Source organism: Oncorhynchus kisutch, linkage group LG12, assembly GCF_002021735.2.
Source record: "Oncorhynchus kisutch isolate 150728-3 linkage group LG12, Okis_V2, whole genome shotgun sequence".
In the NCBI taxonomy this organism is placed as follows: Eukaryota; Metazoa; Chordata; class Actinopteri; order Salmoniformes; family Salmonidae; genus Oncorhynchus; species Oncorhynchus kisutch.
The window spans coordinates 55,656,099-55,672,059 of record NC_034185.2 but is presented as its reverse complement, the minus strand read 5'-3'; the positions used below and the strand labels follow the sequence as shown (position 1 = coordinate 55,672,059).

The following is a 15,961-nucleotide window of genomic DNA, read 5'->3' as shown; positions in this document are numbered from 1 at the left end:
AGGAGAGAAGAGGAAGAGAGAAAAAGAGAAATCGCCCGAAGACAGTTTAGACGGAGAGAGGGGAGAGAGAGAGAGAGAGAGAGAGCACCTTAAAAGACTATCCCCCTGCCTGTGAAACATCAAAGTAGCAGGGAGGAAGGAACCCAACCCACCGCCATGGCTGCTGCCCTTTATCACGAGCCGTCGGGCTCGCTGCAGCGCCGCTGGGATCGCAAAAACTTTCCCCCCTTCCATAACTGTTTGTCACCTCCGCCGCCGTAGCAACCATGCCATGTGTCAGTCCGTTGATTTATGACCTTGATTAATAAACCACTCAAAGGACACCTGGCGTGATAGATCTCTCTCTTTCCTGTTGGAAATTGTACAGGGAATTGGCCCGCCTCTTACCTCTTTAGACCCCTCCAACCTCCTCCAGAGCTCCCTAGCGTTTTCTAGGTGGCGCATATCACTTACACTAACAAGCCTAGCAGCGGTGAAACATTGAAACATTCTCCCTCCCTCCTTTTTAATTTCCCCTCCTGTCGTCCTGTTCCTTAGCGAGAGAGAGAGAGAGAGGGAGAAAGAAAGGAGAGAGAGAGAGAGCGCCGGGTCGGGCCGGGAGGCATCTCATTCATACAGCTACTGTCACTTTTATTGGGGCCATTAGTTTGAAGGGGAGACACCCTGGGAGTTTAGATGGAAGTGTTGCGATGGAGAGAGGGAGGGGAAAGATAGAGAGGAAAAAGGGGGGGGGGGGCTGAATCCAACTTTTTTAGGTGGTGAGTAGTGACTTTGGGGAGGTGTGCCCCACTCAAGGACACAAAATGACTGACCTATTGGCCAACCCGGACATTCTCTCTGTGTGCTGATAGGACAATGAGGTTTGTTGTCTTTGCCAACACTCAGATGTATGGTTATGTTTGCGATGTGAATAATAGGCTCCGGAATGGAAAAGGACTTGTTACTGTACAGGGGTCAGACTTCTTTAGTAGACTAATGGGTTACACAGAGAACACTGGTCTCACAGGCCTACAGGGGGATGATGTAGAGACAGTATTATTGGCGATCATCTCTAAAGGTGGTCGCTAGGCTAATATCTGTTTATGCTCTACCTCGATGTTAACATCTTAGATCAGGGCTGCCCAACCCTCTTCCTGGAGATCTACTGTCCTGTAGGTTTTCAGTCCAACCCTAAACTAGCTGAATCAGATACACTAAATATGGTCTTATTGAGCAGCTAATTAGTAGAATCAGGTGTGTTAAATTAGGGTTGTACTGAATACCCACAGGACGGTAGATCTCCAGGAAGAGGGTTGGACTGAATACCCACAGGACGGTAGATCTCCAGGAAGAGGGTTGGACTGAATACCCACAGGACGGTAGATCTGCAGGAAGAGGGTTGGGCTGAAAACCCACAGGACGGTAGATCTCCAGGCAGAGGGTTGGGTAGCCCTGTCTTAGATGCTAGAAAGAAAAGTCTGACACCGAATAGGTGCAGTGAAATGGGTTTTTCTACAAAGTCAGCCATAGTAGTACGGCACTCTTAGCGTTAAGTGCCATGCTCAAGGGCACATCGACACCTTGTCGGCTCGGATATTCGAACCAGCGACTTTTTGGTTACTGGCCCAAAGCGCTAACCGCTAGGCTGCCTAACTAAGCCAGCATCTGTCTATAGACTGAAATAAACCCTCTTCCTTCCCCCTTTCTCTCCCATTTCAACACTCTACTTAGTGTAAATCCAGACAGGGTGCGGTATGGTGCGATGCGGAGTGTTTAAAAAGCAAAGCGGTGTAGCTAATCACGGACAAACAGCGGCCGAGGCTGCAGGCGTGTGATAGAGCCCCAGCATGCAGGTATTAACGGCTACCTTTTAAAGGATTTGAATGATGCCGGTAACGGGGACACGGTTGGCATGCAAAAACCTCCCGCCGACAGGGAAATGAACAAATAATACAATGAAGGAAGATAAGGATGGTTCTCCTATTCTACTATACTGCCACCATACTGATGGTCATCTTGGCGTCTGTTAGGAAGGGGTCAAACACATTACTAGTTCTTTATATGAGAACAGAGACAGAGTGAGAGAGTGAGAGAGACAGAGAGAGAGAAGGGGGCAGAGAGAGAGAGAGAGAGAGAGAGCGAGAGAGAGAGAGAGAGAGAGCGAGAGAGAGAGAGAGAAGGGGGCAGAGAGCGAGAAGGGGGCAGAGAGAGAGAGAGAGAGCGAGAGCGAGAAGGGGGCAGAGAGAGAGCGAGAAGGGGGCAGAGAGAGAGAGGGAGAGCGAGAAGGGGGCAGAGAGAGAGAGAGAAGGGGGCAGAGAGAGAGAGAGAGAAGGGGCAGAGCGAGAGAGAGAAGGGGGCAGAGCGAGAGAGAGAAGGGGGCAGAGAGAGAGAGCGAGAGAGAGAAGGGGGCAGAGAGAGAGAGCGAGAGAGAGAGAGCAAGAGAGAGAGAGCGAGAGAGAGAGAGCAAGAGAGAGAGTGAGAGAGAGAAGGGGGCAGAGAGAGATGGGGGGGCCAAGAGACGAGAGAGAAGGGGCAGAGAGAGAGAGAGAGCGAGAGAGAAGGGGCAGAGAGAGAGAGCAGAGAGCGAGAAGGGGCAGAGAGAGAGAGAGAAGGGGGGCAGAAGAGAGAGCGAGAGAGAGAGAAGGGGGGCAGAGAGAGAGCGAGAGGAGAGAGAAGGGGGCAGAGACGAGAGCGAGAGAGAAGGGGCAGAGAGAGACGGAGAGAAGGGGGCAGAGAGAGAGCGAGAGAGAAGGGGGTCAGAGAGAGAGCGAGAGAGAAGGGGGAGAGGGAGCGAGAGAGAAGGGGGCAGAGAGAGAGCGAGAGAGAAGGGGGCAGAGAGAGAGCGAGAGAAGAAGGGGGCAGTAGAGAGCAGCGAGGAGAAGGGGGTCAGAGGAAGCGAGAGAGAAGGGGGACAGAGAGAGAAAGAGAGAGAGAAGGGGGCAGAGAGAGAGCGAGAGAGAGAAGGGGCAGAGAGAGAGAGAGAGGCGAGAGAGAGAAGGGGGCAGAGAGAGAGAGCGAGAGAGAAGGGGGCAGAGAGAGAGCGAGAGAGAAGGGGGCAGAGAGAGAGAGAGAGAGGGAGAGAGAGAGAGAGAAGGGGGGCAGAGAGAGAGAAGGGGGCAGAGAGAGAGAGAGTGAGAGATAGGTGGGGCGGGGAATGGATGTCAATTTGGGATGCTTTTTTCCATCACATTCCCCTGCTTCGTCTCTCAGATTCTAAATTAGATTTCTGGAAATAGATGTTGTCAGCAAGAATTTGTTCATTGTTATTCTTTTGACAAGGTGACAGTTCTTATTTGTATGCATGCATGTATATAGAAGGATCATATTGAACTGTATTTCAGTTATTACAAACACAATGTGACAAAGGTTGACCGACAACAAGCTTTTACGGTATGACATGCTTATTTACTGCTTATGAATGTGTCTTGTATGGGTTATGAAGTCCTTATATAGGTTAGCCTTGCCGCCATGTTATTTTCCTTGGTTTATCAGGTGGGCCTCTATACCACTGCTCCTTGTAATATAAAAAAACAGAGGCCAATTCAAAAATTCAATTAAGTGCTAACAGTGTGGCAATCTTAAGGGACGTTAACTGTTAATACCCTTGAATGGGACCAGGAGAATGGTGATACAATAGCAAGATTAGATTAACACATCACTAGAGATGAAATTCTCTCTCTCCATCTCTTTATCTTACCATCGCTCTGCCCTTCTCTCTCTTACTTTTCAGTTTTTTCCTCTCTCCCTCTTTCCATCTCTTTCGCTCTCTTACTTTTCTGTTTTTCCCTCTTACCCCCCTCTCCCTCTTTCGTTCTTTCCATCTCTTTCTTTCTTTTACTTTACGCCCTTTTTTCTCTCTCTCTCTCTCTCTCTCTCTCTCTCTCTCCCTCTCTCTCTCTCTCCCTCCCTCCCTCCCCCCTCTCCTTTCAATTAAAATACCCTGAATTACCTCCTGTTTCAAGGAAAAGAGCAACACTGATTGTTTCTCTCTTTCCCTCTCTCTCCCTCTGTATTTCATAATGTACCATCTGACACCTCCTTGGTCTGTGTAATCTACCTGGAGTGTCATCCCCTCCCGTCTCTAGTAATGATGACATAAGTGTCTCTCCGGCACGACTAGCTGATTGGTGACCCACCCTGCTCAGGCACATCCAGAATAATCAGCCCCATCAGTGGCCTGGAGATAGCTTGAGCTGATGAGCAGCCGGGAGCTAACATCCTCACCCTCCTCCTCCTCTTCTCGCCTCAACTCTCCCTCTCTCTCGCTCTCCTTTCTCTGTCCTCTCTCTCTCTCCTTTCTCCTCTCTCTCCTTTCTCGTCCCTCTCTGTGACACAACTGTGATCTAAACTCCTACTGTGATCTTAACTCCTACTGTATAAGGCATGGGCATATGGCTACATGGTATACGTAATAGGGATACATTAGTGGAATGCCATTATCCTCTTATAGCGGTCTAAGGCACTGCATCTCAGTGCAAGATGCTTCACTACTGCCCCTGATTCGAATCCAGGCTGTATCACATCCGGCCGTGATTGGGCGACAGTTGGCCCAGCGTCATCTGGGTGTGGCCGGGGATAGGCCGTCATTGTAAATGAGAATTTGTTCTTAACTGACTTGAATAGTTAAATAAAAGGTTCAATAAAAAATATAAATAAAATATATATAATTATAAATCTCTCTCCTCCTCTCGCTCTCTCTGTGTGTGTGACAGAGGTGATCATAACCCATGTACTAAATAATGTATAGGGATGGATATCTTTTATAACACTCTCCCTTCTCTCTTTCTCTGTGGCAGAAAGGTGAATAGATGATCTTTGAGGAATGTACTGTATAGGGGTGGATATCTTTTTATAACACTCTCCCTTCTCTCTCTCTCTCTTTGAATATATTATCTTTGAGGAATGTACTGTATAGGGGTGGATTTCATTCCCATGCGGCACATTTCTAACCTTTTCTCCCTCTTCCTCTCCTTCCCAGAGCACCTGAAGGGCCGTCTGGAGGAGTACATGGCCCGGTTCCCCAAGGTGCGCATCGTTCGGACCAAGAAGAGGGAGGGTCTGATTCGTACCCGTCTGCTGGGGGCCTCGGTGGCCAAGGGAGAAGTCCTCACCTTCTTGGACTCTCACTGTGAGGCCAACGTCAACTGGCTGCCCCCCCTGCTTGGTGAGTGTGTGTGTGTGTGTGTGTGTGTGTGTGTGTGTGTGTGTGTGTGTGTGTGTGTGTGTGTGTGTGTGTGTGTGTGGACCAGTCAAGCAAAATGTAGTCCCCCCTGCTCGGTGAGTCGACTGGAACGGAGTCGCAGAGCGTAGCTGCAGGTAGTGATAACAACAACAACAAAAAAGCTTAGACAGGGAGAGATTTGGGCCAGGAGAGGAGTGAGCAGGAAAGGAGAGTGGGGGGAGAAGAGGTCGGGCAAAGTGGGACGGAGAAGGTGCATCTTTTAGTCGTCTTTTTTCTCTGTAAGAAGAGAGTGGCGCCGGGGAGAGGTTTGGGTCAGGAGAGCGAAAGAAAGGGGGACGGGTCGAGCTAGAGAATGTGTGAGAGAGTAGGAAGGTTAAAATCTCCATGAGAAAACTGGCTTATCTCACACTTCTATATCTGTCAGTTTCACAAAGGAAATATCTGTCTGTTTCTGTAGTTTGTTTGATAAAAGAGTGGCGCAGCCTGAATCCATGTTCAATGCACGTTCCCGACGCGCCGCTCCAGGGGTGCAGCCTGAATCCATGTTCAATGCACGTTCCCGACGCGCCGCTCCAGGGGTGCAGCCTGAATCCATGTTCAATGCACGTTCCCGACGCGCCGCTCCAGGGGTGCAACCCTAAGCAGAGAGGAAAACTGCCTCCTGGGCTGTCGCATCACGTGTAGCCTGTGAACAGGTGTGCTGTTCTTCACATACCAGCACAGCATGTTACTGCAACATTAGGGAGACTAGGGACCCTGATAATAGCCATCTCCCAGCACAGTTAAAATAAATGGATGTGAAGTGATTACAGCCATTACAGTACTCAATCACACAGGGACTGGGATTCCCATGAAAGGTATGATTGATATGTACGCCCAGGTCCCTATGATAATAATAATAATAGTAGATAATAGGCACACCACCACCACCATTCCACGACATGCCCCCATTGTCTTCTGGCAAACTGAGAAAGAGGACTCGCAGTATGGGGTTCTTTAATTGGTTGGAATGGAGCCGCCTGCCTGTCAGAGAGCAGAACAGAGCGGGGCTGATGAGGTATGCGTCCCAAAATGGCACCTTATTCACTTTATGGTGCACTACTTTCCTATGGGCTCTAGTCAAAAGTAGTGCACTATAAAGGGAATAGGGTGCCATTTGGGAGGCTGATGTAATGTGGGACGTGAAGCAGAGGAGGGAGGCCATGCTGTGCTGTGGGGCTCGCATGTATGAACAGAGTGGAGGAGATACCGCAGTGAACCCCAGGCCAACCACAGGCACGGTGACACATGCAATCATCCTGCCGGGCTCTGATATCAGATCAGTGGAATACAGGGATTTGCTTTTTGTCTCTTTCTCTCTTATTTCAATCTCTATCTTTCTCTCTCCCGCTTTCTCTCCGTCTACCTCTCTCTCTCTGCAGATCTAAGACTCCAACACCACACCATTCTAATTAACAGGCCAGGTTTTATCACTGCTCTCTGAATCTAATGCTTCCTCTCTCCTTGGATCTCCTACAAACCCTGGATCTTACCTTGATCAAAGGACATAATGTATAACCCACATAACAAACGGAACAACTTTTGAAATAACCGCTCTTTCGCTATGTGTAACAAACCTATAGGATAAGGAAGTGTGGGCATGGCAACTGGGTGGATTACCTCTTTTCCTTTTTCACCAGACTGCTACATTTGAAATGCAGTCCCTTGTCGTTTAATGAGCTCTTGAGAGTTCCCTTCCCATTTGCCTCTTGTTATTTGCCTTTTTGTTCATTTCTATTTCATTACAATTGGGAGCTCTCTCTCTCTCTCTCTCTCTCTCGTTCTCTCTTTCCTTTGTTTGAAATGTACCCATGCAGGCCCAGTAAGATGGTGTCATGGGTATTCACATTTTGACTACTTAACAGCAGCGCTGGAAATGTGAGGGAATAAAACAAAGGATTGTGTCACAGTAAGCACACTAGATGAATATTACAGAGACCTGCACATAAACACCAACTGATTCAAGTCAATAGTTTCTGTATGTTTATATTGGCAGGGCCAAGGGGGGGGGGGGGGGGGGGGCTTATAGCTGGGTAGTTACTGCTTGTACAGCCTTCCATATATATGCCAATTAAATTACATCTTAACCGTGTGAGAAACCTGCCACCATTTCAAGGTGTGTTACTCTTCGCCATGCTGCATGACAATGAGTTTATAGCAGTTGGCCATAAACAGATCTGGGACCAGGCTACCAGTACTGAGCCCCATGGCATGGCAACAGCCATAGGACCACAAACAGATCTGGGACCAGGCTACAGTATTGATCGTAAGGTGTGTCAATGTACAATACTGTACAGTCACTCCCCATTAGTCTCAGTGCTGTGGTGTTGGGCTCTGCTCCCCTTCTCTCCATGGTCCAGCACACATGGCCCACAGAAGAGAGAGGTGGGTAGGGTGGGCGGGGTGTGACAGATCTGGGGCGGCTTATCATTGCTCGGCTCAGTCACACACGTCGAGGTTGGCTCTCAGGCCTCCACGGAGCCAACCTACTTTGAAACGCTGTAATTGTTTCTAATCGTCCAGTGACTCGCTGTAGGAGGAGCAGAGCTGCCCAGAGACCTCCACATAAGGGGAGAGGAGGGAGGAAGCGGTAGAAGGGGACAGAGGGAGAGAGGTCCAAGGGAACAAAAGCAATTGCCCTGGTTCCACTCCCTATGTGTACGTCAGAGAAATGGAGAGAGAAAAACAAGAGATAGAAAAGAAAGAAAGGAAGAAGGAAAGGAAGAAATAAAAAATAAGGAAAGAAAGAGAGAACTACAAACAGCAGGGTAGGGTGATTGATACATGCTCACACTCTTTCTCTCTGTTGTTCCATCCCCCATAAAGACCAGATTGCCCAGAACCCCAAGACCATTGTGTGCCCTATGATTGACGTGATCGACCATAACCACTTTGGATATGAAGCCCAGGCTGGGGATGCCATGAGGGGAGCCTTCGACTGGGAGATGTACTACAAACGCATCCCCATCCCTCCAGAGCTCCAGGGCCCCGACACAAGTGATCCCTATGAGTGAGTACCCAGATATGCATGTGCACGCAATCATACACACACACACACCTATCAACCACCTTATATGTGTCATAGACAGGCAGCCCAATTCTGATATTTGTTTAAATAATTGGTCTGTTGACCAATCAGATCAACTCTGATAAAGATCTGATGTGAAAGATCTGATGTGATTGGTCAAAAGATCAGAATTGGGCTGCCTGTGTAAACGCAGCCTAATATATGACACACAACACCAGCCTGCTACAAGCCGCACGGCATTTCCCCCAGTTAGTTACTAGAACAGTGGCGCAGCCAGGCAGCAAGGAGGGGAGGTGAGAAAGCTTGGAAGCTAATTTCTTCTGCTAGGCCCTCTTCATATATCCCTCTAAATTAATCCTGGGCTTAATGCCTTGGCTGCGTCACCAGTTGGGGGTGAAATGTGTGAGAAGGTGATAGAGGATAGGGGATTGGGAGCAGCACAGCAGTCACTGGGCTGTAACTTCCTCTACTCTTCACTGTGACCGACTCCTCTGGCTCACTCTCTCGTTCCCCTGCTAGGGACTTTTTGCTTGCTGCTATTACTGTGTATGCAATGAATGCTTAAAGGAACCCGCTAACCTCTCTTTAGACCCCCAGAAATGACTCACGATGTCTGGCAAGCTGTCCAGTTAGTCACTCTTTACACCCTAAAATATCTTTGTGATCTAAGTCTACACTGTGTGTCTAAGGCCATTTTATCCCTCGGGAGATAAGAGTTCATCCTATCCTATCCTAGGTAAGCACTTGCTGTTAAAGATACACATCTGAACCAACCCCCTTTTTTGATCTCTTTAACGCATCAGGCTCCGACTGGCGATCGCTCACAGATCTACAGAGGTACGTAGGTAGAGGTCCCCTAGAATAGATGAAAGCCCCACTGACGTAAAGGCAGATCCAATGGGTGTTACTTCTGGTCTGTGTCCCAAATGGCACCCTATTCCCCTAAGGGCCCTGGTCAAAAGTAGTATACTGAATAGAGAATAGGGTGCCGTTTTGGACGCAGGCGTAGCTTTACCCAGTCAGCAGATACTCTTATCCCAGGTCACAGGGAGCGGTTGGCATTTTACACCTCCTCCATTTACATAGAGATACAGTATGGTTTATTAATGAAGCAAATCATCACCTGTCCTCTTCAAGGGCAACGGCATCATCAGGGGTTAAACTGTGTAAATGCTGAGATGGTAAATATAGGGGTGGGGTGGTGGGGGTGTGTGTGCACGTGTGCTTATCCACATTCTGTGCGACCTACTCAGAAATCCAGCTGTCAGGGTGCTGTTTTCCCTTGACTAGTGGCTCCCTCCCTTCTCGTATCTAGACCTTTCCCAGGAAAACCAAATAACCTCCACCCACCTCCACCGCAACTTGCCCAAAACACTGACAAGCTCAATGCCGTGCATCCCTGGATCTGAACCTTTACCTAATTTAAATTCTATAACACCAGCTCTCATTCCTGGTTCCCTTCATCCAAATCTCCCACCTCTCTGCCTATAGCCTGAGGCTAAGCTCTCCACACTCAATGGTCCTCTTCTTATCCTAAACCCAGACAGACAGAAAGGCAGACCGACAGCCCTCCTACCTTCCAACGAACCCACCCCCTGTTCCCAGACTATCCCCCCAGGCTGCTGTTACCTCCTACTCCTCCAGACTCTAAGGACTTGGCCCAGGGCAGCTCACAGTAGGCTGTCCAGACTTATATGCTCCTCTATAGGCCCAGAGGCCCAGCATGCACCCCCTACCAGGCATGAATCCATGGATCCTCTCTGGAGCCAGCCAGCACAACTCACACAGCCAGGCTCCCAGCCAGGCCTCCCTGGCTCTATTCTGTTGCACTGATAAACCAGACCTTTAACCCTCCCACACTGCTTACTCATCTCAGCTCCATCATCCTAAACATTCAATGTGTTTGTGTGTGTGTGTGTCCTATTACCACAGGTGTCCCAGTCAAAGCGGTGCTAAATTGGGATTCATTAAGGGAATGAATGCAGAAGGATGATGCTCATGAAATGTAACACTCTCCCAAACTGCCTCCATCTGTCATGTTTGGCTATGGGAGAGAGATTCTGTTCAACCAAGATAATACCCACAATGCTGTTTGGTAATGTGAACATGGGGCGGGTACACTGAAATGATTACAGTTTAAATGAGTTTACTACTGCACCAATATATTTAGACTCGAGTGGCTTATTTGAGAAAAATCACTGTGTGGGGTTGACTCATATGAAAAGTTCTGGTGGAATGACTTAATCGTAATCATAATCGCACTTTGAAAGTCGACCACGTACTGTATTGAAGGCATGTTCATTTGTATCAGCAGACACAATACTACAACCATTCCATTTTCACTTATTGCTTGGTCGAACAGAGCTGGACACATACTTTGAGTACATGACTTTTAGTGAGCCACGTACGTGTTCTGAAAGGAGCTCTTCCATGTTCATGTTCCAAACAAAGATATCAAAGAGTGATTTTTTTATCTGACCTACAGTGTCATCACGTAGGAGACGTTTGTGAGACTTGCTCCTTTTAAATCCCCTTGCTATCGAGACTATTATTTTTATTATTTAAACTATGGGTGCTGTGTTTTTGTTTCGGTTTGAGAAAAGAGAAGTTAAAAACACGAAGAGGAGCCAAGGAAGAAAGTAAAATCAATATCGAGACCAGTATTTCTTCATGGGCGTTGTGATACCTAGCTGAATACATATTCCTCATCACAACCTTGTCTCTCTGGGAGGTTAAGAAGAATATCCAACAGGGAGGAACAATGTAATATAAATAACTAGCTTAGGCCAAGGTTTCTACTTAATTGCAATGATTCTACAGAACACACATATCTCATTAGAATAACAGTTCCCTATGTATAGGAGAATGTTGAGGATGAGAAGGCTCTCTTCCTTTGTTATAACCAACGACATGCACTTTATTGTGAGTATGTTGTGGAGGGAGAATGGGACACTCCGTAGCATCTGATCTGAGGTCAGAGTAAGAGGCATAAAGGAGGACCCTGATGCTGACAATGTAACAGGCAGTGTGTCCATGTTAAACTTTGCCACGTGCCATGGCACTGATGGCAGACACCACAGCTTCTGAAGATGTCCAAGACTTAATACATTAGTCAGTCCGCCTGTTTGTGAACAGCCTTTTCTCTGTGTGAAACTAGAAGGACCATGAACTTCCACATCAAGTCAGGACATTTTGTGGATGTGTACTCGACTGTCAGAGGAGTGAAGGGAGGAAGAAATAAAATAAAACATAAAAACTTGCTCCGGCTCTGCTGATTTCCTACTTTACCTCTGTTTGAAAAAAAAACTAAAGAGTGGGTGAGCTACACAAAATGGGGCAGCTCTGATTTTTCACAATCGCCTCTTCATTCCAGGAGAGAGAGAGAGAGAGACAAACATGTGATGGACTGGTAATGAGGCTCTACTGCTAGGTGCAGAGGAGATACAGGATTCCACAGGCTTTCAATAAATCCCTCCTGCCCTTCTACTGGTGGCGCCACATATGGCTGCAGGCCTGCCTGCCCCCGTCTGCCTCCCCCTCTGCCTGCCTGTCTCCATCCCTGCCTTCCTGCCTGCCTTCCCTCCCTCCTCCATCCATTTCTGCCTTCCTTCCTGTCTGCCTCCCCCCTGCCTGCCTGCCAGCCTGTGCCTGGCACATTCAGCACTAACACATTGGTATGTGTGAAGTGTGCTCCTCTAAGATGCCTTAATATAGATCTTAGCGCCTGTTATCAGATGAAAGCAGTTCCTCTATCTGGAACAAAGCTCATTGTGAAATGACTGATCCATTGAGAAGGCACATTTTGCTTCTTCTTTTTTCATGCTCTGTGCATGCGTGTCAGTCTGTCCCAGCACATCAGAACTAAATTAAACCTGATAATTTCACTTTGTCACAACGCTGTTCAATCTGCATTAATCTTGCTAAATGACACCACACACTTCCCTTCTCCACATTCAGATCATGACCTACTCTCTGACCTATATCTGATGTCATATCGCCACCTTCTGGCCTAACAGCAACAACACTATCATCATAATATCCTTTATATACATACTGTATCACCATAATCGACTCAATTTAACCTTTGCTAAGCCCCTCAGAATTTTGGGCAACCAATCACAGTGCTCCAATGGATAGCAGTATGGTTGAGTATGATCAAGCTCATGTTTGATTTGAATGAAAGCCAGTGGGAAAACAAGACTTTTATTCAAATATATATTTTAAACGGCTTAATAATTAAGCAGTGCATCGGGAGTACTTGCTACTGTGATTTTTGAAATGCAGCTCGTGTATTTTTCGAATCCAAAATTATACTTTTGTTACATTGTTTGATAGCTAAGGTGGTTAGCAGTCTCATTGACCACCAAACATTGCTAACGCTAGCTAACTAGCCACCTCATTGACCACCAAACATTGCTAACGCTAGCTAACTAGCCACCTCATTAACCACCAAACATTTCTAAAGCTACCTAACTAACCACTTAATATAACTTGTTTCCTCGAAATGTATGTTAGCTAGCTTAGTTAGCCGTACTAACTCCCATCTGAGGTTGACATCAGGATACGATTTCAGAGCACTAGTTTGCGCCAAATTGATTGTAGCTGACTACAATCAGTGGCTAGCTACACTACAAACATAATATTACCACGTTCACGAGAAGCTGTTGACAGTCCATCACATCATACCCTAGAGTTTCCTGATTACCAAAGGGTAGTCTGTGTTTAATTTCATTGTGTATTAAAGTTTTATCATTGTGGAGGGATTTCGCCTGTGGTTATTGGGGGAATTGGGTTTCCCAGGAAAATGTTGTCCAAGTTTTCAACAGTAACCAAGGGAGGTGGACAGAGGGGAAAGTAAGACGGTCCGGTAAACGTAAGCCTATAGACTATTACACCATTTAACATTACTGCATGTCAGCTGCATGATAAATTAGCGAATTGACTGGAAACTGGGCGTTATGCAATCTAAATTGCTTTGTGGTTTGAGGAGAACACTTACATTTTGTCAAGGCGGAGATGAGTGGCGTGGACATGCTTCAAGTGTGAGCCTAATGACAATTGCAGAATGTCATCACAATACACGTAGGTGTTTTGTAACAGATACCTCTCTGCATTCATGAAATTGCGGGTGCACTGTTGGGGTTTGGATGCTGAAATTATTTTCTGAGTGGACGAATGCGCGTGGGTAGCCAACAGGAGAGCCTTTGTTAAATGATTGTTTGACAATCAGATGAAAACATCATGACTGGTTGTGTTTATGCTACATTAAAAAGCATAGGCGGCGTGTCCATAAGGCTAGGGGAAGCTTTCCCTAAAGTAAATTGAATTAAATTGCCAAAATGATATAGTATAATTAGCTAACTCCTGTCTATACATAAATAAATAAAATAATTCAATATAGGCTACTAGAACAGAAAGAATGATTTGGCCATAGAGGATAATTAGCTTTAAAAAATAATTCGCTTTTAAAAAATAGCTAGCTTACAGTCGGAAGGGCTTGCAATTTGGGCAGCGCTCGCTGCAAATACGAAATAGATGATTGTTGAGTTGCGACTGTCAGTGAAAAGCAGAGAGACCCAGGCAAGCATATCGCAATACTTAAAAATACAATCGCGTAAAAACTGTTTGGAAAGCAAATGGCTATTGCTGTAAAAAGATGACAATGAAAAGACTCCAGTCTATCTTTTAGATATCAACATTCTTAACTTAATTAAGCGAACAGTCGCCTATCTTACTGGCACCAGCAGAGAACATCGACCATATCCCCGTTGAGTCTGCATATTCACTGTCTGCCATTGGGTCAGTGCCACTTTTGTTTATTTTTGGACAATCATTTCCCCGTCCAGTTTAGATGGACATCATATTGTATTTGTGTCTCTCCTTTTCGTTGGCCTATTAGATGGACCAGACAACGTCGTTTTTATTGATCTGTTTGTCAGTGTCAGCAGAGTAGGCTACCCTGTAATTTTGTAGCATTAAAAAAATGTGTGCGCGCACATACCGGTAAGACATTAAATCTACTTTCACCCCTGGGGGTGGGACTTAGTGAAGGGTCAATTAGTACAGGACAATAAACTCTCATTCATATATTACAGACACTGCTGTCATCACTACATTTTATTATATCATTATAGCTGACTCCATATACTGGGGTCCCATTGTTCTGTATAATATGCAGTCTGTGGAGGCGGAGGGCATTGACTAATGGATATGTACAGTATATCCATTTTAATCATACTATAATCACCATACAGAGACACAGTGACCGTGTGCCCTTGCTCCTACTACTGTACCTTGAACACACACACAGACACAGACAGAAACACAGACACACGCACAATCTGCACATGGCGGACTCAAGGCGAGGGGATTATATAAAGAGAAATAACTAAATGCCGGGCGGGGGGTACCTATGCAGAGAGAGTAGGAAGCTGTATCGCTGGATAGCACACACACATTGGGCCTATATTCTCAGCTGACTCCCCCTTGCCCGCTGGCAGTCTCTGACCTTGGCTGCATGGACATGCATTGCAAATGACTCCTCCCTACACACTCGCACACACACACACACACACACACACACACACACACACACACACACACACACACACACACACACACACACACACACACACAACTCCCCCTCTATGCACATCGCTAATCCTCCCTTCCATTTCCATGAATTGAGCTGCTTAAAGGGATGCATGAGACATAAAAATATTCACATGTTCATCTGACTCTGGGGAAGTATAGATAAAGGGCTTCATTGCCAAAATCCTGAAGTATCCCTTTAATAAAGCCATCAATAATTGGCCATAAGGAGTTTAAGGCATCCATTATTCCATTTTCCCCAGTGGAGAGCTTGAACTGAGTTGGCCAGTGGAGAGCTTGGACTGTGCTGGCCAGTGGAGAGCTTGGATTGTGCTGGTGAGTGGAGAGTGTGGACTGTGCTGGCCAGTGGCGAGCTTAAACTATGCTGGCCAGTGGAGAGCTTGGACTGTGCTGGCCAGTGGGGAGCTTAAACTGTGCTGGCCAGTGGAGAGCTTAAACTGTGCTGGCCAGTGGAAAGCTTAAACCGTGCTGGCCAGTGGAGCTTAAACTGTGCTAGCTAGTGGAGAGCTTAAACTGTGCTGGCCAGTGGAGCTTAAACTGTGCTAGCTAGTGGAGAGCTTAAACTGTGCTGGCCAGTGGAGCTTAAACTGTGCTAGCTAGTGGAGAGCTTAAACCGTGCTGGCCAGTGGAGAGCTTAAACCGTGCTAGCTAGTGGAGAGCTTAAACCGTGCTGGCCGGTGGAGAGCTTAAACTGTGCTGGCCGGTGGAGAGCTTAAACTGTGCTAGCTAGTGGAGGGCTTAAACCGTGCTGGCCAGTGGAGCTTAAACTGTGCTAGCTAGTGGAGAGCTTAAACTGTGCTGGCCAGCGGAGGGGCTTTTTTGTGCTGCAGATGGCAATCTCTGTTGATGCTTTTTCTATTTTCTTCTAGGCTCTGAATAAATTGTGTGATTTTTATTGATGGAAATGATATGGGAGGTAGAGTAATAACTGTGGTTTGGCTGCAGTTTCCCTAAACAGTGTGTGGGTGTGTGCGTGAGTGTGTTTTGCATGCGTTTGTTCGTGTGTGTGTGTGTGTGTGTGTGTGTTTATAAGCAATGTTCCCTCTAATATTTTTAGTCACTGAGCAAATTTCAGGTCTGCTGAGCACAAACTTGAACGTTGTGAAAATTCTGTGCAACTT

At 46.8% G+C, this 15,961-nt stretch overlaps 1 protein-coding gene across 1 annotated transcript in view; it reads left to right on the top strand.

The window, feature by feature from the left end:
- Window positions 1–15,961, top strand: part of LOC109900474 (polypeptide N-acetylgalactosaminyltransferase-like 6) — a 248,441-nt gene that overhangs the window by 199,543 nt on the left and 32,937 nt on the right. Inside the window, exons 6-7 of the mRNA XM_031837850.1 lie at window positions 4,958–5,143; window positions 8,027–8,210. Of these exons, the coding sequence (XP_031693710.1) occupies window positions 4,958–5,143; window positions 8,027–8,210 (370 nt within the window). The remainder of the gene's footprint in view (window positions 1–4,957; window positions 5,144–8,026; window positions 8,211–15,961) is intronic.